Source organism: Strigops habroptila, chromosome 5, assembly GCF_004027225.2.
Source record: "Strigops habroptila isolate Jane chromosome 5, bStrHab1.2.pri, whole genome shotgun sequence".
NCBI lineage: Eukaryota > Metazoa > Chordata > Aves > Psittaciformes > Psittacidae > Strigops > Strigops habroptila.
In genome coordinates this window covers 37,706,688-37,730,240 of record NC_044281.2, presented here as the reverse complement: position 1 = coordinate 37,730,240, position 23,553 = coordinate 37,706,688, and the positions used below count along the sequence as shown (strand labels likewise).

The 23,553-nt window shown below is 50.7% G+C and overlaps 1 protein-coding gene across 2 annotated transcripts in view; it reads left to right on the top strand.

Moving 5' to 3' along the window:
• Positions 1–1,319: 1,319 nt before the first annotated feature.
• UNC5B (unc-5 netrin receptor B) overlaps positions 1,320–23,553 on the top strand; it is a 56,149-nt gene continuing 33,915 nt past the window's right edge. Inside the window, exon 1 of one of the 2 annotated variants that reach the window (XM_030488408.1) lies at positions 1,320–1,453. In XM_030488408.1, coding sequence (XP_030344268.1) covers positions 1,378–1,453 — 76 coding nt within the window. In that variant the 5' untranslated portion in view covers positions 1,320–1,377. The remainder of the gene's footprint in view (positions 1,454–23,553) is intronic. The other variant, XM_030488407.1, reaches the window with a different exon arrangement.

Below are 23,553 nucleotides of genomic sequence, written 5' to 3'. Positions count from 1 at the left end.
CAGAACCCCATGGTGTGTGTGCAACACCCCAGTTCAACAGCAGAAGCTGTCCCACAGCTTCTCCATCCCATCAGGGTTTGCACTACCTCTCTGAAGGCAACAACTGAGCTCAGGCCAAGGAGCAAACCCATGGCTGCAGCAGCACTTTGGGCCTGGAGAGAGCCAGTGCCAAACCCACAGCCCCGGTTCCACCAGGCTGGCGGTGAGACACAGGCTGTAATTACTGTCTGCCTGCCAGGGTTTCTTCGCCCCCACTGCCCTACCCCGGAGGAACTGAGCAGCTGCCAGCAATTAAAAGTAGTTAGCAGTTCCCATGCTATTTTAACCACTTATAGGCAGCAGTGGTAGCCCCTTCTCCCTTAGTGAAAGGGAGCAGTTCCTGCTGTCTTCCAACACTTTTCAGCCCTGCCTGTGTGGATGTTGCTGTACAAGAAGCAGTACTGCTCTACTGTAGTGCAACTTTGCTGAACTTGAGCTTGTGTCATCTGTGGGCACTGCTGAGCCCTTTTGCCCCCCTAAAGCGAGTGGGGAGGCAAAGTGGGGCTTAAACCCAGCCTGAGACTCATGCATCAGGAAAACTGCAGTCCCACCGCCCACAGCTTGCAAACTTGTAACTTCATTTTCTGTTCTTTGCAAGAAGAAAGGTGTTCAGCTGTTGATGAGTAGCTACAGGATACCTTCCCCCAGTGTGTGAATTTTATCTTTTTATCATTTTTGTGTGTATGTGCGTCTGGGGGTTTTTTATGCTCCTGCGGGAATATTCTACAGCCTGGGCTTCAATGCCGGTTCTTGGGTGGGGAAGTAATAGCCCATTACATGATCCTATGGCGCTAATGTCGTTAGTAGAATCGTTAGACGCGTTGCTTCATGCGTTGAAGTGTTTTTGCCGGCGTGCTTCTCTTCCTCGGCGGGCACAGCGGGGAACGCCGCGCCGGGGGCTGGGAGGATGAGCTCGCCGGCTTCCGAGGGCCGGTGTCCCGCTTGGGCGCGGGGAGCGGAGCGCGTTGCGGGGCTCCCCCTTGTGCCGGCACGTCCCCACTGCAGAGCTGAGCCGGCTCGTGCTTAGCGTGGTTTTTCACCCCTGCCTCGCAGCCCCTCTCCCGGCTTAGCTTTGCGTCCCCCGTCTCCGGCTGCACGGGATGGGGGCAGGAGGTAGTAGTCGTGATGATGGGGGGCCTGAGGCCGGGAGCAGCTCATCGCAGGCACGGGGGGGGGGGGGCGGTGCCGCCCCCATCCCGCCCTGCTCCGCCCCGCCCCGCCGGTCCCCGCCCGCTCCGCTCCGCCCCGCTCGGCGCCGGGCAGCCCGGCAGTGTGGCGAGGCGGGCGGGCAGGCACCGCCGCTTCGCTTCGCTCTGCTCGGCTCCCGGCCCCGCCGCCATGCCGCCGCCCGGCCCCCGGCGCCCCGCCGCCCTGCTCATCCTGCTGCTGCTCCGCCGGGCGCTGGCCGCCGCAGGTAAGGGGGGGCCGGGGAGCAGCAGAAGTTTTTTGAGGAGGGGGAGAGGCGGTGGGCAGCATCCCAGAAGAAGGTTCACTGCGGCTTATACCTTCTTTAGGGGCAGCTCGGGAGGGAGGATCCAACCTGGGGACGTTTATTTCCTTTTCATTTATTCTTTTTTCTTTAATCTAGAGGTTGAGGGATGGGCAGGGGAGCGCAGGTTTGAGCGGGGGGAGCTGAGCCGCCTTCCGCGCCGGGGGATGCTCCGGGGGATGCTGGCTGGCAGCTCTGCTCCCGGCCCGCCCCGCCGTGCCGCTTCCTTATGATGATGATGATGATTATTATTATTATTTTTTTTTTCTTGGGGAAAGCAAAACAAATCCAGCGTTGTTTGTAGTGTCGCCGGCTGTGATCCCCCAGCGGGCCAAATAAGTAATTATTTAGCTTGGGTATTTTTTTTTATCTGCCTTTTTATAAACAGAGCTATTGATGGCCGGGCAGCTAAGTGGTCTTTTCCTATGGCTCTTCAAAGTTTCCTGTGCGCAACCCAATCTTGTGATTGAGATGCACTTAAATCCAGCCCTTCCGTTGGTAATCCCTGCCACAGACAATAAACAGAGGCACGTCTTTCCTGCTGCCCTCTCTCGTTAGGACTCCTGTGATCAAATTCAGCCTTTCTGCTATATTTCCCCCCCATCCTGGAACTCATGAGCATCCTTTGCATCTCAGGACTTTGTCCTTTGTCATCCTCCGGCGGTGGCAAAGCAAAGGTGCTGGTGTTTATCCTCCAGGTATAGAAAGATGTCCTCGAGTGTAGAGTTCAGAAGTGGAGCCCTAAAAAGTTTGATGGCTTTTAGAGGCTGGAACTGTTGGGGCTCCGGTGATGGGCAAGGTTGTTATCCCTGTGGGAACTCGGGAGGAGAGCCCATTGCTCGCTTCCTGCAGCTTCTGGCAAGGGGTTGAGGACGCGTCGCAAAGCTGCGTGCAGCACAGATTGGTCTTGTTAGTAGTTAAAAGCATCTCCTGACAAGCTGATTTTCTAGGAAAATGAACCAAGCCTTCTTTTCTGAAGCGCAATTAAGGTGACGAAGAATTTTGGGGAGGGAGTTTAATTAGATTAATATTTTTTCCTTCTCCGCCACACAAAGATCTAGTGTGTTTCGGCAAATGGAAAACAGAAATGGCACTATTGAGTTATTCAGTGGCCTGGACGTTGCTGCAGCAGCATCCTCCAGCCAGAAGAAACCCTCCCTTGCTGGAAAGGGAAAGGTTCGAGAGCTGGCAACTGGTGTCTGGCTTGGCCGGAGCAGTGCCGTGTTGTAGGGGTGAGCAGCGAGGGGCCAGAGGCTCAGAACGGTGCGGGATGCTGTGGATCCAGGGGGCTGGGAAGGCTGGACTAACCAGGCTGCTGTGGGTCAGGGTTTGGCTGTGGCCAAGGCAGCCTGGAGCTGCTGGGGATGCTGTTGAGGAGGCATGTTGGCTGGGTTGGTGGTGCAGGACCCCTGTGACAGCTGTGTCCCATGCCATGCTCTTTATTTTTGCGTGCACCAAGTTCATGCAATGGTTGAATTAAAACTGGGCAGGAGGGAGGGAGTGAAGAAGAAAAAACAAGTTAAACCTGACCAAGCTGGATCATTTTGAGTCTGGGGAGCTTTCTGAAGGCACGCTTAATCTGGCATATGTAAATGTATATAAAGTTTTTAGCCGTAGAGCTATAATTAGTGCCTCTCCAGGAGTGTTGCGTAGAGATTGCATGTGATGATGCAGAGGAGAGAGCAGAGATGGGTGCTCAGCCCTGGTGATAATGCCTTCCCTTCCCCATCCTTGCCTGGTTTTAAGGAGGGAGAGAGAGGCATCACCCAGAAAATGATTTTCTCTTTTAATAACATAGGTGGTACATATTGTTTGTGTTGGGTTTTGCATTGAGGGGCGGGGGGAGAAGCATTGTTTTGGATAGGGGTTTGAAACCCAGAAGCAGTCGTCCCACTCATCCCCAGGGCAGGTGCTGTGCTTTGGAGGGAACCCCAGCTCCCACCCGCGTCCCCTCTTCCCAGTCCTAGCTCTTTGCCTGCTGGGCTGCTCTGCTTTGTTCTGCTTGTGTGTGCTACTCTCCATAGCAAAACAACTTGGTGCAAGGATTTTGAGCTTGCTTGAGAGCCTTTCCCCACAAAGCTCACTGCACAGAGATTGAAGAAGGGCTGCCAAAAACCAAAGGGTGATGCTGGAAGCGGGCTTAGCTGACAAGGGTGTTTGCAGGCAGTGTGACACAGCTATCCTGGTGAAGGACTGTTCTTCTATCCTTCTGCTGTACCACCATCAGGAAAACACCTGGGGATGGAGGGAGCAGGATATTGGCATTGCCGTCCCCCACTGGCATGGGTCTTGGGCTCCTGCACATCAGTGCCAGGAGGCTGCCTGCCTGCCACTGTCATCGTGAGCAAATGGTAGGGGGAGAGACATGCTCCAAGACCTGTTGCTCATTGGCAAAGCCTGCCCTTGCAGGAGGTGGAGGCTTGCTTGCTTGAGGACAGTGGTGTGTGTGGAAAGATCTGCACTGGCTTTTTGTCTCCTTCTCCTTCTCCTTCTTGGTTTTGGAGACCTCTGTCTTAGAAGTGGATGCTCTCTGTGCATGATACTGACAGAGTGAAATAATAAAACAACAACAACAAAAGCAGAGAAATACAAAGATACTGCTTTAAAGAAGGCAGAATCTCTTGGAAGTGGTAGTTGGAGGGTAGGGGAGAAATCCAGATTGCATTTTCCCTATTTAGAAATCAGAAGTGCACCACTACTGACCCAGTAAGCAGCTTGGAGAGTCCAGCTGTGTCCTTTATCTCCTCTCTGTAAGGTCCCGTGGGTCCTTTTGATGCTATGTACGCTGGCTCCCTTTCTGTCCCTGTCCTAGCTGTACAGGAATAATAACAAAAAAATTATATTTTGGATCAGTTAAGTGAGCCAAGATGATGCAAGGAACTTGGTTTTGCTTCCATTCTAGCAGCAGTGCTTTCAAGTCCTCAGCCCTGTGGTTTTCTCCCTCCCAGCGTGTTTGGGGCTCGTGGGATCAGCCTACTAGCCCTGTAGGTTATCGGGAGAATCCATGAGCTAGGCTGTGCTCGGCAAAAGCCAGGCTTGCAGGCTGGTGCCGGAGAGGCGGCAGGAAGCGCTGGGCTGCGAGGTGAAGACGGAAGGGGCTGTATGAAGTCTGCGAGGAGTTCATTACAGCAGATGTTGGTGCCATAAAGCCACAGGTTCCTGCTGTTTCCTATTCACTTATATCCTCCCAGCTTTAGCGATGCTAATGCGAGTGAAAACATTTGCTGGAGCGAGGGGGAGGTTTGGAAAGCATAAATCACCAGCCCATTCCCTCTGCTCCTTCCTGCTATCCCACCCGCATGTCTTGCCTTGGGAAGTGGGGAGATTAATACGGGTGCAAGGGATGCCTGAGCCACTTGCTGGCTGCCATCAGCTCTGCCGTTGCATTTAAAGGCCCACTGCTCTGATCTTGTTTTACTTTAATACGTAGAGCTGTAATTTGCTGTAATCAGTGGTATTGTGCAAGCCACCTCTGCTTGTGAGTCAGAGCGCGGTAGTACCGAGCTGACACAGCCCTGGCCCTTTGGATGCTGGTGGGGGGGAAAGAGTAGCCTGTGTCTGGTGGCGTGAAGACTCATTCTTCTTGGGGTGAAGGGAGCTTGGGTGATCCTTTCCTGGATCTGCCTGAGCCCAGGACCTAAGGGAAATGTTGTGTGAGTTGCTTTCCCCCCTAATACAGAGCCTTTGTGGTGCACTAGGAGTGCTGGACTGGTAGCTTTTGAGTGATGTGGCTCCTCACAACAGGCTGGGGCACTGGAAAAAATCATATATGACCTGTAGTGGGGTTGCACTGGGGCTGGGGAATGCAGAGCTTTGACTTGGGAGAGGCAGAAAGCCCTATAAAGCTGCTCTGATGCCTGATTTCACACCCACCCTCTGAGGGACCTCTCTTGGTGGGAGCCTGGAGGCTCCTAGCTGAATGCAGCACCCTCCCTAACACTCCCTAAATCTCCATCTTGCTGTCCCTGCAGCCCTGCAGGCTTGGCTGACGCTTGACTTTTTACTGTTGAGGCAGCTTGGGAGCGTGGGTTTTCTTTTAGCTTCACACTGGGTCCCAGCACAGAGGGTGATGATGTTCTTGAGGGTCCCAGCTGGGTTTTAGTTTAAATTGGTTTTGACCCTGTTGGGGGGCAAAGCGCTAAAACCAGGGGCTGCAGGGGGAGGCTGGGGAGCCAGAAGGCAAGCAAAGCATCCCGGCTGCATGGAGTATTATTTTTGAAGCCTCCTGGTTTTTCGGAGGCCTGACTCACGGCACAGGAATGCGCTGGGCTGGCAGCCCCGGACCTGCTCCTCGGTGGAGGGAAGAGCTGCCTCTCCTCCTCCAGAGCCCGTTCCCCAGCCCCTCTCCTCCCAAACCGCTGGGCTGGGCTGGTAGCAGCCACATGTTTGCTGAGTTTGGATTTTTAGGGGATTTTCTCCCCCTTTCCCTTTGCTATTTGCTTTTTCACATGGGGCTGTGTTTTTTTTTTTTCTTTTCTGATGGGGCTGGGGCAGCTTGGCAGGCCGTAGCAGGGCACCTCTGGGTTGCTTTGACTGCTTGGAGGTGAGAGAAAGGCAGAGCGAGCACTGAGATCAAACAGGAGCCAGGCTGGGAAAGGCTGGGCAAATCCACACTGGAAAACGAGGAAAGGGAAGGGAAACAGCACGGGGCTTGCTCCAGCGTGTCCTGCACGCTGCCTTTAATCTCCTGTTGAGTCTCTCCCCACTGCAGCCCGGCACGGCCCCACTTGGCTCCCCTCGGCCCCCTACTGCCTTTGGTGGCTTCTCCCAGACCCGCTATTTGGCTTGCCTATTGGGAGGGCTGATCCCTATTGCAGTGGGCTCCCCCAGACCTACACAGGTGTGTTACATCTGGGTTAGGCTTGTAGTGGAACACCTGGGGCAGTAGGTCCTGGTCCTCATCCCCAGTCTGGGGAGCCAGGCGCTGCTACCTGGGGTAACTGGGTGGGTGTTGGAAGCTGTAGGCCTTAACCCAGACTCTTATTTGTTGGGAGTGTACTTTGGGGTAAATCTGGTAAAGGGACGGTGATGATGAGCTTGGCTCCCTGAGTTTCTCAATGTTGGGCTCCATGGAGAAATTCAGGTGGGGAAAGGAGAAAAAACATAAAAGCAAAGCAAGCCACATGCCACCACGATGCTCAGCAGCAGGCAGGATGTCTTCCAGCTCAAGAAGAAGAAAGTGTTTTCATCTTTGGCACCTTTCCTCAGTCCAAAGGTCTCTGCCAGGTCCCTTGCCTGCCTGCAGCATCCACGGAGGCTACTGTGTCTTCCGTCTTCCTGCTTCAGCCCTCAGCCCCACTGTAGAGGGTTCTGATGGCCAAGCACTCACTGGTTTAAGTGCTGAGAAATAACGCCCTTCCAGCTAATACATTGCTGACCTTACTCTTTCCTCTGCAGAGGAGGCGTTACCAGGTTCCAAGCCCTGGGGGTGGCTGCAGAGCTGCCTTCAGCACGTGCACAGGGGTGGCAGGCTGCGGGGCAGGGGTGGCAGTGGCACAGGAGTCCCAGAACTGCACTGTGACCATGAGACAAGGCTTCCTTCTGGAGCTGGATTTGCGCAGGTGAAATATGTATCATTGACTGCCACTCAGGGCTCTGTCTGGATGGATGTGGCTGACATGGATGCCCACAATGTAAAAAGCAAATGTTTTGAGCCATTTTTTCCCCTTTAGCTTTGCTTGTTTTTTAATTTAAAGGCAGTTCTGGTTTTTGGGGGGAGTTTTTTTTTGTTTGTTTGGGTTATTTTTTTCACCCTGGGAGATGGAGGACACAAGTTGAGACACTTTTTGAAGAGTAATATACCCAGTTATACAAAAAGCAAACTGAGCAGAGCTCTAGCCTCAAACTGAAGCTTTTCTCTGCCTGTATGGACTGTGATGTCCCTTTCCCTGGGAAAGTGAGTCCCTTCAGGTAAGGAAGACGACCTATACAGATTTGCAGAGTATCTTTGCAGGTCTCCTTCTCCACCTCCATCCCTTTGCCCCACAAATCTCATCAGCAGCAGTCTGTAATACACGTATATACAGACACAGCACAGCTGTCCTCACTTCTCACTCCTATTTATTCCCATAAGATCCAGGAGGAGGAAAAGGGCTTGTTTGCCCCAGGAGCAGCCCCTTCCCTGCCTGAATATGAGGGGCTGTGAGCATGGGCTGTCCTCCTAATCAGTAAAAATCCCTCATCAAACCAGACACAAAAGTCAGATCCTGGCATCTCTTATGCTTCCAGGGGGACCTGCCAGTGTGGTTTCCATAAAAGTCCCACGAGTAACCTTTGCTGCCCCCCCTGCTCCCCTCCTTCACAAGCCTACACTGAGTGTGAAAGCTGAGGGATTGTTTCCCTTTGAAAGAGCGTGGAAAATCTCATTTTGAGACGTCTAATGCGTATTAGATCCATCTGCCTTTCGAGCAGAGGCCACCGCAGGAGAGGCGAGGAGTTCTGAGTGCAGATGCCTAGTGCCCAGGCAGGCTCTGGGGCTCTGCAGGAGTGATGCTGTGGGCAGCATCCTCAACTGGAAGATCTGTACAGGTAGATAGCACAGGATGATAGAAAGAGGTGGGAGTGAGGGGTGGACCCCACAAAACTTCCATAGGGGTAGGGAAATGCTCTTGGGTATTGATGTCACTGCATACAGGTGCAGAAGTACTCTGGATGCTTTGGGGCTTACCCTAGGGATGGGATGCAGCACACCTTGATATATTGAACCAAATCTGTCAGGTGCAGGTATAATGTATATGAAAGGGTTTGAGTGCAGGATGGTGCGTGGGGAACACTCCTGTAAGGCATGATGATGCTTCTCCCTGCCAGGCATCCCTCCTCATTGAAACTGTATGGAGACTGACATGGTAGCTGTTGAATGACAAGAGCCGTGCAAGGGGGAGGCTTGTACTGGGCAGGGAGATGACAGCTTGGCTGAGATGAGAGCATGATTTTCTCTACCCTGACTTTGTTCTTCTGTTGCTTTGTTAGTCTTCTCTTTTGCGGAGAAACTCTCCTCACTGACACCTGCCACCGACCTGTAAATTACTCCCGATTGCCCCCTTCTTGCTATGTTTCCTCTTTGTTTGACAGCATTTAAATGTCTCTACATGTCCTCCTCCATGATTTGAACCAGGAGCAGCATGGGCTGTCCACCTCTGGGTGGACTCCTTGGTGTACCTGCATCTCCTGGGGCGGTGGCAGGCTGGAGGGACAAGACATTGTAAACCAAACCCAGGCTCCGTGGCTCATGGAGGCGGGAGGCTATTAAAAGAGTTGCACTGCATTGTATAGCGTGGGAGTTTTCCTTAGGCAGGAGGCTAGAGAGCCCAGAAACTCCTCAGGACAGATTTAAATGGGAGAAGGGAGATGCCTGGGTTGTGGTGTTGCAGTCTCCTGTCTGAGGTTGCTGTCAGTGAGTGTCAGTGCTTTCTAGGCTGTGAGGTTTTGGGCTTTTTCATGATCAGTGGAACACATGGGCACACCCAGCTGTGGCTGAAGACACCAAGAAGGTTCTCAACAGACCTTGCTTCATTGACAGTCTAGTTTCCTGGTGGACCCATGCAATGTGCTGGGAAGTTGTAGTTCTTCCTTCAGATGATGGTGACTGCTAGTTGGAGAACTGAGAGCAGTTGGGGTGGAAGAACGGGACTTCTGAGTGTTTTATGTAGATGGGTGAGCAGAACTTCTTCCACTGAGTTGATTGTCTCTGCTTCTCTCACATCTTTGGGGGGTGTGTGTCATCCCCCCCTTGCATGGTCTGTGAGTGGGAGCTGATCTCCACATGCCTGTTAACCCCCATGAGACCTCACCATCCTACACTGTCACCTGGCTGTGTTATTGGCTCTATCTGTTCAGGTTGGCTTGAAGAACAGAAGGAGGGTGTTTTCCAGCAGCCAGAAAGTGGTTGCTATTTAAAACAACCAAAAAAAAAAAAAAAAAAAAAAAAAATGCGGTCTGCTGCTTGCTTTTCATCCATGGAGCCAAATGGAGCCGAAGAAGCATCCCCACCCTCACCTGGAGGGGCATCTCTGCAGGCTTTGCAGGGCCTGTAAGTGAAGCTAGTAATTAGTGCTGGTCATGAGGGTGCGTCTTGCAATGTGGCCATGCTGTCTGCTGTGGTCTGGCCTGGGGCCATTGCCTTGTTTCTGATGGCCGCTGTCCAGGTGTGGGATGCCTGCAGCCTCCCTCCACCCCTGTTTATCCCAAACAGGCTGGGGGTGCTGCTTGGGGTGTGGGTACCTTTGCCTCCCTGCCTGGCTTGGCTGTTTTTACAGTTGGTACGGTGGTGGTGGTACGGTGTTCCTGTACTGGAATATTATTTTGAAGGTTTTTCTTTCCCTCTTGACAGATGTGAGATGTAGAGACGTGTGTAAAGTAAAAGCATGGTTCCTAAGTCCAATTACACAGCAATTAAAAATTATGAGTCACTCTCTGGTCTGGGTCGCTCCATTGGAGACCAGGCTTGTTTAAGGGTTTTCTCTTCCAGCCTATCTTGGAGAAGCTGAAGTGCCCTGTCTCTTCTGCTTTCTGGGTCCTGATCAGAGGACATCTTCCAACAGCAGGTCAAGTATTGATGAAAATCTGCATCAGGCTGGAAGCAAGCTTTTCCCAGTGCTCAGGAGCTCCTCACTGAGGCTGTGGCATCCCTATGTGGCTCTGTAGGGACTCCTCTGAGTTGCACTGGTCTATCTGTGTTGGGGAAAAGCGCTTGGTGACACAATGTTGCTACTGGGTGCATGCCCTGCTCTGTCAGCACCTCTGGGGCTGCAGGATAATGCTTTGGGCTGGAAGGAAGAAGAGATGGCAATTTGGACTCCCCTGCCATTTCCACCCATGCATTTCCACCTGGGTCTGTGGTTCCTCTTGTCCTCCCCTAGTCTTTAGGAGGGAGATGCTTGACTTAGTTGTGTAAACACGTCTTCCTGGAGGACGGTGTGTTGTCTGATGCACATCATTTTGGCTGCTTTTCTGCAGTGAAAGCCCTGCAAATGCCTCCTTCTGTGCTCTGGCATTGGCTCTAAAGGGATTTGTTTCACGAGAGGGGATTTGGCTGCACAGCTGTGGCGCACGGAGCTGCTTGGGTGACTGGGGTCCAGAGTGTGATGAAGCCACGGAGCAGGCTGCCAAGGGCTATAAAACTTTTTTTCTCCTCCTTTGCAGTCCCTCTTTTTTCATGTGTGTCTATGCTAAATGATTTGCTACTACTGAATGACTAGTCTACTTGGGTGAGGCAAGCAAGGCAGGGAGGCAAAGGCTGTGGAGGCTTTGCATGTTAAAATCCTGTGGTGCCATAGCCCAGGGATCCCGGCTTTGGATTGCAGGAGTTAAAGCCCCGCAGTTAATCCCTGTAGTGGGTACTTTAGTTACCCTCTATATGTCTGTATAAAACACTGTACTGAGGCATGTGTTCAGACTCTAAAATTTATACACCAAGATAAAAATGCTGGCTCTGCCCAAAGCTGGAAAAGCGAGATCCAAAAGCTGGGAAGAGGGTTGGGTTTTGGTTGGGCTGAACAGTGACTAACGAGAGTTGAGTTTTTAAAACAAATGCTTGGGATAAACTGGTTATGCAAACTGGGGCAAATTGTGTAGGTTCCTTTGTAGTTTACAACAAAACCCCCGGAGTCTGGAGCGTGTTGAGGCTGGTCCTGCTGGGGATGGAAAAACCCACGCACCGGCTTTGCAGATGGGGTCTGGGCTGATCAGGAAGGATCTCGGGGGATAAGTGGTAGGGAAAGCCACAGGTAACTGCAGGGCTTCATCTGTCCAGATAAAGCGTTGAGTAATGCCAATCCTAAAAACACAGTGGGTTAAAAATAGATGATTTTTTTTAAGTGTGGTTTTATAATACCTGCAAAGAGGAATTCATGCTGTGCTCAGCTTCAAGAAACTGTCAGGTTTGCTGGTCCTGTGCTGCTGAAAATATAGAAATTCAAGGGATCTTTGGGGTTTTTGCCGTGGTGTGGCCACAGCCGGGAGAATGGTGTGGGGTACGCAGGCGCGCCAGCAATGCTCGGTATGCTTTGCAAAGGCAGTCGGGCTCACGGACCGCAAGGCTTCTGGTTTCTATCACAGCCTGTACTGTTTTGGCCAGGGGCACCCATCCATCCCTCCATCCATCCCACAGCCTTCCCAGGCTCCGCAACGCTCCTCTAGAGTGCGGTGCTTTAAGGACACTAGAAAAAAGAAGCAGGTATGAGGGCCTTAGTGAATTTTTAACTTCATCCCGTGATGTGGGCTGGAGGAAGGCAATGCCTTGCTTGTTGGTAGGACAAAGTAATGCTCTGTAAAAAATGCCTCTTGCCATTTCCCCATGGATCAGTCCTCTGGGTTGAACAAAAACTGGCTTAGGCTGCTGTCATCCCTTTGCAGGAAAAGCCCGGTTGCTGGATGAAGCAGAAAATTAGGTGGAAACTGCCTAACAGGAAAATAAAAGATGATTTTTGCACACAGGGAGGGGAAAAGAGGAGGTGAAGTTGCTGCTTTATCCTGCCAGTGGCCAGCACCTGCCCTTCAGACATCCTCTGACCACTGGCACCCTGCAGTGCCTTGGCACTGCTGTACCCATGTGCTCTCCCTGCATCTCAAAGGCTTGTTGCTGTTTCTCTCATGCTAGTGGAGAGGAATGAGGTTGGAGGCTTGAGCAGCGCAGCTTTTAGGTGGTCCCTGGCTGGCTGGGGAAGGCAGAGCAGGTTTTTGCTGTCCACATGCTTGTGCCTCCCCCTTTCCGTCTCCATATCTCAATGGCATACTCGTTCGGTTTTCGTTAGTATTTATGGACTGGCTATAAGGGGACACAGCAGATCCAGCCAGGCCATTAATGACTCCTGCATGAAACAGCAAAGCCCACTTAGCGGTTTCGGCTGAAGAGTTTTACTGCAGCCTCTCCCTGTCTGCTGCTGCCCATGTCCTTTCCTTAGAGAGTGATGGGGAGGGATGCTGGCACGATTTCTTACTTAAAGAGGAAAGGTTTGGATTTGTGTGCCTATGGGAGGCAGGGGAAGGAGAGCGTGTGTGAGTCTATGGAAAGTATAGGGGGGAGAATGCAAACCATATGTTTCTGTGAGGGTCAAGTTGCAGAGCTAAAACCAGCGGGGAAGCAAAAGAAGCTGGAGTCCTGCAGTTTGGCTGCGCTTTGCATCTTGGTAGGTGTTGGGAGGGGGGATCCAGTGTGGCCTCGTGAAGGACAGTTTAAACAAACCCACCCTAAAAGATGATTTGGGTCCCTGCCTTGGCACTTTTTGGTGTCACTGCTGTCCCGTGTATTTAGGGCTGGGGTCCAGGACTGTTTCCAAGCCATTAAGGTCCTATAAATAAACAGCAGGAATGCTGGGAAGAAGCTTCTCTGGGTTGCCCTGAGTTCATAGTGTTTGCAAGTTTGATAGGAAGTCAAGGGAAGAAACATTTGCAGGGAAGGGAGTGCCTGCAACTTGCTGGAAAAGCAAGGTTGATGCTGTGCCATGCTGTCCTTGTGCTCTCCCAGCTATGGAGAGGAGAGTCAGATTAAAAGATCCATTTTCCCCTCCTGGAGTGGAAAAGTTATGTGCCGGCAGCCCAGAGTGTTGTATAGACTTCAGACCTAAGCGATACAAGCTGGATTCAAGTGCTTCTAAAAAGAAATCCGAAAATAGGGGGAGCAGCAAGGTCCCACAGCACATTTCAGCTGGGAGACACCTTTTGTTTCCAAAACCAAAGGCATGGAGACAATATCTGATTCCCTGACCGGCTCTACGGAGCTGTTTGCAACCTGTCAGCTTGGTAACCGTCTGCTCACAGACCGCGGGGATCATGCTATATATGGGACGCTGGAGAAGAGAGGCATTGCTGTGGCCTCCCCCTCCGCAGAAAGCGATTGTGGTGCACAGCATCTCCTTGGCCCTTGCACCAAGAGGAGCTCCTGTGCCTAAGACATCAAAAGTACCGATGGATTTATCTTTTAGCTGTTTGGCTTATTTGGGCTTTTTTTTTTTTTTTTTTGTTTGTATGCTTGGGGGAGATTTCTTTTTTTAGCTTGATTTCCTAAAAAAATCCAGACTTCTTTTGTTTTTCTTTTTTACAGTCATGCAGAAAAAACTGCTGCATGCTGTTTGTGTGTCTGCAGCTCTCCCTCTCTTTGAGTTAGAAGTAGATGTCTCGCAATTAAGCTCCTGACTGATTAGGAAATTAGCAAAAAAGTTTTTATCTAGGCGTGCTGGTCAGCCAGTGAGAGGGATCTATTAATATCCCACTAAAAAAACCCAACAGCATAACACTTGCCACCTACTATTGGGAAACAAAAACACCACATGGACGTGAGTATTTTGAGCAGCATATCTATAGGAAAGCGGGTTTTGTTCTGCCGCTTAAGGGAGTGTGTTGTTTGAGCTGAGATGGGTACCTTGAAATACATGAAGGACTGAGGAAAAACCTCAGGCAAGGTGAGAGAAGTGCTGAAGGATGCCTTCAGGTCATGGCAAAAGACACTTGTCAGCAGATGACCTTTATTTGTTGTGAAGGAAATGGTCCTTCACTAATGATGGTAGAGTCGCTGAAGGGGAAGCAGGAGGTGAGCATCCTACACCTGGGTCAGCTGGTGAGAGATGGGGAGGGGAGTGTGGGCTTTCTGGTAGCCTACACACATGCTTAGGAAGAAATCACTTGGCATGTTGGATGTGGCAATTTCTCAGGGCTTTCTTTGCCAGCATGTATAGAGGAAAAAAAAAAAAAAAAAGAGTTAAAAAGACATTTACGTAAACTGTGGGGTCTAAAGGCTGGAGGAGTTTGGATTGTCATAGACTTTCAGGTCAAGGGTATTCTGCAGGTTTTGCTTTTCACGTTTTTGGGGAGCAGCAATCTCTGACATCTCTGAAATTAGAGTGTCATGGGGAAAGATGAGGTAGAAAAGAGCATCTTCCCGTAGGCATGGTGCCAGCTGCTTCTGCAGGTCTTGAGGGTCTCTGCAGGGTTCGATCTGGCTGGCATTTCTCCCTAGATAAGTGCCATAATAAGCCTTGCTCTTGCTTCACTGGCAAGGTGGCCTCCTGGCTCATACCAACCAAGCTGCCCAGGATATGCTTTAAGCCAAGAGGCACTGAGTCTGGAGAAGGGCTGCTCTGGAGTCAGGTCACTTAGGTGGTGAAATGAGTCCTTGTCCTATTGCAGAATTCCCCAGGTTTTAAACCATGTTATTTGCAGAGGCGGCCTCTTATTGCAGTGCAGAAGGAGGCTTGAGAAACCATAAAGAGGTGCTCAGGAAGGTGTCGAAAATGAGAAACTGCAGTTAAGGAAGCCAAAGTGTGTTTTCTTCCAGTATCAGGACGTTTATTCCAGATAAAACACAGATGCAGAGAGATGGCATCCCTTTTACTTTAAAAAAAACCAACTATTTTGAAGTTGCTGAGAATGTGACTGCCCCTTGTGATGTTTCACGCCTGAGATAATTTCTGGCTGAGTTAATCTGGGAGGTTTTAGTCCCAATCTGTCTGTATGGGTGAACTCAGAATCTGATTTTTTTTTTTTTCTTTTTTTTTTCTTTTTTTTTTTTATTTTTTTTTTTTTTTTTTGGAGGTGGGAGGGGAGTATCGCCATAGTTTTGGACCAAAAGGTAAAATAAAGCTATGAAGAAGCATTAGTGAAGTAAAGACTTTCAGGTTTTTGGATGAATTGTGATCTGGAGCTGCTCTGCTGTAATTTTGCACACGCAGATATGTGAAACGAAATGCAGAGTATTTGCTAAAAGAACATTAGCAAAAGCTGGAAGAAATTGCTATTCTTTTCAGAAATAGGTAATAGGCATTATTTTTGGAGTAATTAAATTTCATGAGTGCTTATTTAGAAAGAAATTTAGTCCATTCACTGTATTACAGACTTTTGGAGAAGATAGTAACTCTGAGGCAAGCAGGCTGCCTCTGGGAGTAGCTGAGACTCAGAGCAGGGCTTTAATTTCAGTGGTGTATCAGTGTAATAGCATTGTTTATAAGCTTCTCTTGCCACATGAAAGCAACGTTGCATTATCCTGGTTGGTCCTAAAAGCAGTGAACCAGCCAGAAGAGGCCTGATTACAGAGCAGCAGCTCTTTCTTCCCATCAGTACAAAAGAATAGACAATAGAAACCAGGATCCAGTTTTAGCTCCAGTAATGCAGTGTCCTTTTTCTGGTGGTCATGTCACATGCTGCTTGAGTAATTCCCATCCTCATTCTGCCTGGAAAACTGGCCTCAGAGAGAGGGAGCAATGGTTTCGGCTGGGTGATGCCAGGATGAGGCGCCCTGCTGCGGGTGCAGGCTGGTGGTGATGGTGTTGTGGGTGGACCTTGCATGAGACACAGAGTTGCAGGTCTGGGAAGAGTGATGGCCTTCAACATGTGTAGGGACTGTGGTGCTGCAGAGCTGGCGGGTTGTTGGGTGGGGGAATCATCGCCCTTAGAACTGTGGAGCAGTTTGGCTGGAGCTTGGGGTTTACTTGGAAGAGTGAGCCTGAGGCATTGAAAGAGGAGCTTGCAAACGCAGCTCTCTGGTCACTACTTGCTTGTGCCATAAGCCTGTCATCCATGCATTGGGAGTACTAAAAAATGTGATTATATTTTTCCTTCAACAAGAATAACTAACTCGACCTGTGGGTAGCTGCAGGACATGCAGGGCAGCCAGGAGCTGTACAGCCTCCCTTCTGGATATGGTTCCTGCAGGGCAAGTTACCATATAGCTGCATCATGTGCTGCTTCCTGTCTTTCTAAGGTGGTATGGAAATAGGGCAAGGTTCTGTTTCCGGCTTGTTTTGTGTAGCTTGGCTTTCCCAGCCTGGCCAGTCCTCATGGGATTTAACAAGTAAAGAGAGAGCAGGTGATTGCTAAGGAGGAAAAGGGGGACCCCTTTGAGGTTGAGTTCCAAACTCTATCATTGCACAGGGCTCAGAAAACTTTGGCAGAGTTGTTTCTTAAAAAGCAGGTACAGATCACAGCTGGCTGGCTTTGACCAGGTGTTCCCAAAGAGCTGGATGGGAAAACACTGCAGAGAGAAACTCACAGCAGAAACCTCACAGCACTTTGTGCCTGGGACGAAGAGTTGGTTTGGACTTACAGAGAAGAAAAGGAGTGAGGCTGGGGGGGGGAGAAGGTGTTGTAAGATGGGTATTGGGACTGGGACATAGTGGAGGAAGCAAAAGGGGATGTAATGAACAAATACATTGTTGGGGATGATTGAGGATGCTGGCTCAGGGGGAATCTTTCACCAGCCTGACGGTGATTATGGATGCTTATTTTTCCCACTTCTCTGCAGCTTTAGACATGCAGAAGACAAACTTTTCCTGAGTGCCTTGGTGGCAGGAGATGGGTGCCCAGCATCAGCATCCTTCTGCTTATCCCCTGGGAGAGTGTACCAGGAATGCTGCCTGTCCTGCAGACAAGCCCCAGACCTGCTGCCACCCCCCAGCCTTTGGCCTCTGTGGGTTTTTAATCTTATTTACCCTGCTCATTCAGTTTTCAGTTAGGAATCCTTTTATACACTGAAGACTTATGGTTCAGCCTGAATATGTTATCAGTGTGGTGTCTGGTAAGTTTTCTGCCTCGAAGCCCTGGGGAAGCGCCTGTTCAGGGTCACTGCAATAGATTTTCCTCCTCTTTCCCAGCTGCCTAAGAATAGTGTGATTCTTACTTACTCCTTAACTTAACGGAATTACTTTCATCAGTGAAAGAAAAATGCACGCTCTAGCCAGCGTTGTCCATAAAGGCCTGTAATGCTTTTCCCTGCTTTCATAAATTCATAAATGGGTGTCAGAATGTGCAGTTAGGAAAGAATAAATCTCTGATTATTTGAGTGAGCTTGGACTATATGAAGAAGGTGGCAGGGGAAGGATGAAGGGTTTATCTTGGTGGGTTGTGGAGCTGGTGGCTCGATCTTGAATGTGGAGATGATTGAGGGGGATGGTGCTGGAGAGGCACAATGGTTTTATGTGAATGGCATAAAGGGGGAGTAGTGGAGGGACGAGGACATTGCGTTTTGCAAGAGGAGAGATGCTGAAGCATCACTTTGAACAGGCTTGTGATGTCCTCTGACCATCCTCTGACAGCTGCAAGAATTGAAGTGTAATGCCCAAAGAGAAGGGTCTTGCCACTCTCCTTTCCATCCTACTCCTGGGTCTTGCAGGTGGGATGTAGTTGCAGTGCTGGGATTGAGGGGAGCCTTCCCAGGACCCACTGCATTTGGGGCGTGGGTTGCTGGGTCATTTGCTCAGTGATTAAATGAATGTCTTGACCACCCACTGGGATGTGCCTTAGTGGCTGGGCAGGGCTCTGTGGGTCAGAATGTCATCAAAGTGGCCATTTGGGGCAGCTTTGCTTGGGCAAAGTGAGTATGTTGCACTTCTGGAGCAATCCCTCCCCAAACCCGTGGCGCTCTAGCTAAAACATACATGGTGGAGGATTGTGCCACCCTCCTGACCGTATACGTAGGGGGTGAGACAGGGGTTCCTGTTGTTTGGTAGGCAGGAGGAGGTACCACGTGGTGTGGGATTCTGAGCATCTATGGAAGCAGCCTTGTGTGCATTAATCAAAGACCCGCCTGCAGCTCCCCTTTCAATAGCCAGAGCTGAGAGAGTCAATCCATATCTATTTAAAGCACTTCAATAAATAAAGGTACTATATAAAATCACAGTGGCCCTGTACTCTCTCCCTGCTTCTAGGATTTCTCTTCCAAAAGAGACAGGGAAAGGATAAGGACTGTTAGAAGTCTCTTAGTTTTGATGGACGACCTACACCTCGCAACAGCAGTGTGGAGCCAAACACCAGCTTGTGCCACTATCTGTGCCTCTAGCAAGCAGCAGCCCTGTCTCATGGGCATCTGCAGGGTGATGGCAGCGAGGGGGCCAGGATGCGCCGAGCTCCTTTCATCACCCCAAATAATGACAGTGGAGGATGGGGGGACACATTTTCTTACGGACCTTTTATTAAAGGCAGTTTCCTTGCCTTCTCTGGCACAGCGGAGAAGCTCCATTGGTGTGTGTGCTTGCTTTTTTCCGTGGCAGGGAGAGGTGACAAGTGGGAAGCTGTCTTCGCAATGCAAGCCTTCTGTAATGCTAATGGGAGCTGCAGGTTGGCGCTCCCCTGGAGGGTTTTTTTTCTTCCCCCCCCCTTTTTTTTTTTTCCCCTTTCCCAAAGACTAACCAGGGAACACTTGTTGAAGGATAAAATTAAAAAGCCCATGGTGGTTTATTTTCAGGACAGTGTGTTTGCTTTCACATCATGCTGGAGGGAATTGCTCTGCTACTGTCAGCAAATAAATAAAATAAGAGCTTTGTTTTAAATTAGACTTTCTTCTGGTAGCTAATTAGGCGAGCTGATACCTGCAGTTGCATTACCTAGGCACCAACTGTACTGTGCATATTTGAGGCATATGGCTGGTGTCGGCAGCTTCTAAACTTCATTAGCCCCTTATTATAATTTTTTTTAAATATCCCTTTAATTGGATGCAAATCCCTTGGGGCTCTGATGGCATCAACAGAGCCCTTTTTGGGTGGATGCCCATGGAGCCCCTGGCATGGATCCGAGACTCAGCTGTCCATGGCAGCCATGGCACCATGTGGCGAGTACAGATTCACTGTGGGTGCTGGTGTGATGCTTTCCAGCCAGTGAGGGGAAAGGTCTGAGTTCCTAACTGTGAAAATAACGACTCGAAGCTCTTTTTGAGTGTTGGAGCATCCAGCCCTGGTACCAGGAGAAAGCTGAGGAAGCGCGGGGCTGGAGCCATGGTTCGTGTCCTGCCTGGCAGCAGGCGGGAGGAAAGCCAGCAGCTTGGCTTTTGCCTCTTTTCCTTCCCCCCCCCGCTGCTATTAGGTTGCTTGAAGATCCTGTCAGTCCTGTTGGTAATGGAGATCAGCCCCCGGGCACCTGTAGCGCTGGCGTCTGAGCAGAGCCTGTCGCCCTCCTCGCTGGGGAGGAAGGCTCCCGAGGCCCAGTCCTCCTCTCTCTTCACCCCAAAGGCTGCTCCTGTGTCCGAGGGTCCACAAGCCGAGCCCTGGGGGTCTTGGGCGTTATTTTGAGATGGCTTGCAGCCCTCACCCTGTGTCCTTTTGGGTGCCGTTTGTGAGTGGGAGGGGACGCAGCGCTGCCTGCCAGCCAGGGTGGGGAAACCAGGCTGTCACCTCATGTCCCCCAGGCTCATGCCCTGGGCTTTTCCCAGCGGGATCAGCCGGGCCCTGGCTCCTCGCTCGGCTTTTTTCGGAGCCGGCCTACCCAGGACTTGACTTTATGGGGAAGTTAAGCAGAGCAGTTATCCCCGGGATAATTACACGGCCCTTGCACAAGGCAGTGGGTGCTTCCGACCCCTCCGGCCGCCCCGGCAGCGAGTGCTGGCGGCTCGTAGTCACCCTTCGGGGGGGTTCCATGCCTGCCGCCCCTTCCCCCTCTTGTGTGCAGGGCGCAAGGCGGGGGGAGTTCGCCCCACACCCCTCTACCCCGTTCCTGGAGCTGTTGCAGGGTCTGCCCCCATCCCACATTCCTCTTCTGGAGGAGATAAGGATCCTGTCTGGCGCCGGGGTTTCAAATGTGCTCCCTGATTATCAGCAGGCGCCGGGGCAGAGCCCCAGGCAGCAGATAAAGAGGGAAGGGGAGTGGGGGCTGCTGAGGGAGCGAGGGCCGCGGCTAGCCCTGCCTCTCTGTCGCTCTGCTCTGCAGCCCCCCGACCTTGCTTAGCATCACCACCGCACTTGGGAAGTAGTTAATCCCACTTGAAAGGATGTTTTAAATATTGTTTCTATTTTTTTGCATGCGCACGCTGGGCTCCTGGGGCCTCATGGCTGCCCGAGAGGACTTGCAGACAAGGCTTGTGTGGGGATGGAAAGGGATGAGGGAGAAGGTGTCCCAAGCTCAGCACATTGGTTCATTGCTTTCCATCCTTGTTCAGCAACAGATTGCCTCCCAGCACAGTGGTTTGCCTCCTGCCCATGGCCGCGTGAGGTTTGGCACCCGGATGGTGCTACCAAGCACACGCTGGTGCTCCTCTCCCCTGGAAGGGAGGTCATGCATGTCCAACATCACGTGCCACGGTGCAGCAAGCACTGTGTTGCATGGAACATTGCCATGGGACATTGCTCCCCTGCCAGATGTTGTGTTGCACATCTAGTATTGCATGTTCCCCACCAGCTCCTTGCGTTGCCTGTCTTGGCCTTGCAGTTTCCCCACAGCTCAAGCTGGGCTTGGCAAAGATGCTGAGTTTTATGAGCTATAGGGCAGGGCCTTTATCAGTCGGATGAGTCCACAACGGGACAAAAGCTCTTATCACGCTTGTGTCCTGGCTGTGGCATCTCTATATGCAATTAAACCCCATGTGTCTCCTCTCTGCCAAGAAATCTGGAGGCAAAGGAAGAGACTTATCTTCCTGCTGGTGGCTGGAATTCTCTTGCAGCCCAGAGGCATTTCTCTGCTGTGCTAATGCTGAGATCTGGAGAGAAAAAACAGGCGAGTTTTGCCCTCCCTTTTCACTATTAAGCTTATAAATAACAGTGGAGCATCCTGGGGAGGGGTGCTGGGGTTTGAGTTTTCTTTTTGTTTAACTTATGTTTTTTTTCTCCAAGTGTAACTCTGGGCTGATATCCCAGGAATGTGATCTCTCCCGCTTGTAAAGCCCAGCTTCTGGCCTTCTCCTTTCTCCTCTTTCCTTCCCAGGCACTAAAGAGCCAGGCCTGGGGATGAACTGATGGGGTCTTGCATCCACAGGGATGCTCCACAACGTATGGGACTTCTGGTTTCCGATGTGATATCTCTGAAGCTTCCTGCATTAATATTTGATGCTGTTCCTTGGGGTGAACGTTAAAAAGAAATGACCACTATGACCAAAGAAAAAAACCCCAAACCGGTGGTTTTTGATTTTTAGTGGGGTGAGAGAAAGAAGGAGTGGGGGAAAGCTGAAATGCAATTGTTTTTTATGGTTTCCTGGAATGGCTTGGTTATGGGTTGGACAGCAGCAGGTCAGGAGCAGAAGGAGCGGATAGCCCCATGATCGTCTGCCTACTTGCATCTTTCCCTTTCAGGTCGTAAATATAAAACCACTACTTGAAAAACAAAAAGCTCATTAAGCTGTCAGCAGGCTCCCTCTCGGAAGGTCATAAATGTGTCTCTTAGCAGCGGGTTTCATTCCAGTCTCCACTGGGACATAGGCACTGGGTCCCCCATGGGGCTGGAGGGAGGTCACTGCCCATAGGGACACCAGTAGCTGGTGGGTGGTCGCTGACTGCGATTACAAAAAGAGTAACGTCCCACCACCACTGGTTCGAGGCTCTGCATCCATTCTTGACCTGTGCTGCAGTCTTCCACATGGACCTTGAAGTATAACCTCTAGGTATGATGGTGCTCCAGTGAAGCACAAATTCTGCACACACTCTGTCTGCTGCTGTGTTGGTGCAGAGTCGGGGTCATCTCTGCCAGCCAGGGCCTGTGGAGCTTTGGCTTCCCTTATAAAGTGTCTGACAGGGTGATAAAAGACAACAGAATATTTGAAATTAGATAAACTCTTGTGATAATGGTAATGGAGCTGGGCATGGGGTGAAGAGGACAGCATCAGGGTGGAGCGTTTCTGCCAAGGATCTCTGAGCACGGTTGGGTTTACCATGTTGGCAATGATGAGCGGTGGCCCTTGATGACTGTCCGGTGGCAGGGGCAGGTGCCGCAGGCAAGGGCACAGACTCCTGCCTCTACAGCACCTCATTGATTTTACTGCAAACAGCTTGGCTCAGCTCCTTGCAGCTTGCTGAGGTGGGTGTTAGAGATGATTCAAATAAACAGCCCAGCAAAGAGCAGAGAGGAGGAGGAGGAGGTGGCAGTGAAGAGCATCATGTTGTCTACTTCTAGGAGATGGTCTACTTAGGAGCAGCCAGGAGAGTTGGTTGGCCTTGTGGCTGGTGGTTGATCTAAATGGAGGTTGTTTTGAGATGTCTTTTGTTTTGGTGGAGTTTTTCCACTCTCTGGCTGCATTACAACTAGACAAAACAACCTTGCACATCCAGTGCCCTGGTGAAGAGGTTGGATGTGGGGATGGAGGGGGAAGAGATCTGAAGCAGGTACCGTTGTGACCCATCACATCTGTGGGTGCAGAAGCAATACATCCTGGTGTGGAAATAATATCAATGTTTTATGGCCTATTTTTCTTCCAGAGAGATATTTTCCACACTGAGAATAAGGACGCACATCCCTGTGATCTGTTTGTCATTGAGGGCCCTGGTATTTTTTCTCTTGGTTACACCATGTGCTGAAAATGCAATTGCTCTCGCATTAACATCTAATTAGCAGCAGCTAAAAAAACTGTGCCTGAAACAGGAGGAGAAAGAAAAGGGCAAGAAATTAAAGATTTAGATCATCTGGCCCTTCCTTAGGGATTGTTTCAGTGGTGTTTTGTCCAGTCTTGCGCAGAAGTCTCCAGGGCCATTACCGCTTCCCTTGGAGGCCCTTTCATTGTGTATTGAAAGAAACCTTTATAACTGTAAAAGCTTTATACAATTGAGGTAAAAGAAACAGATTGAGTCATTATATTGTTCTTTGTAATCAGCTTTGCTTTTCATTAATTTCCTCCCCAAAGCCTTATTTAGGCTGGGAATTTTAAAGAAAAAGCAGGGAAATGGCACGTGGGAAGGATGGTGGGAACAGGCTGCCTGGCTCCGGTGGATTCCTGTCCATCACCCTCCCCACCCTAAAGGCCCGGATGTGTTTGAATGTCTTCAGGAGCTGGTCTGCTTGCTCACTTTGCCATATTTAGCTGTGGTGTTTCACACTGGGGACTTGTCTGGTGTTCTCACCGCCTCTTGCAATGGGGTCCAACTCGTCTGGGCAGCTGCTCTCTGCTGTAGCCTTTTAATTTAGCTATTTTTAAAGATGACAATAATAGCACAAGAACAGGCTACAAGTGGGCATCAGCTGGTGCAAAGATGACCGGAAATCAAGCAGTGAAATAGGACTGGGCTTTTGCGGCACCCTTGCTGCTGCAGTGGCTCAGGGTGTGTGGTGCTTGGGGTTTGGGAGTTGTGCCCTTTGCAGGGCATGCAGTGACATGGGATTGGGCATGCAGTATTCTGTGTCTCTGTCCG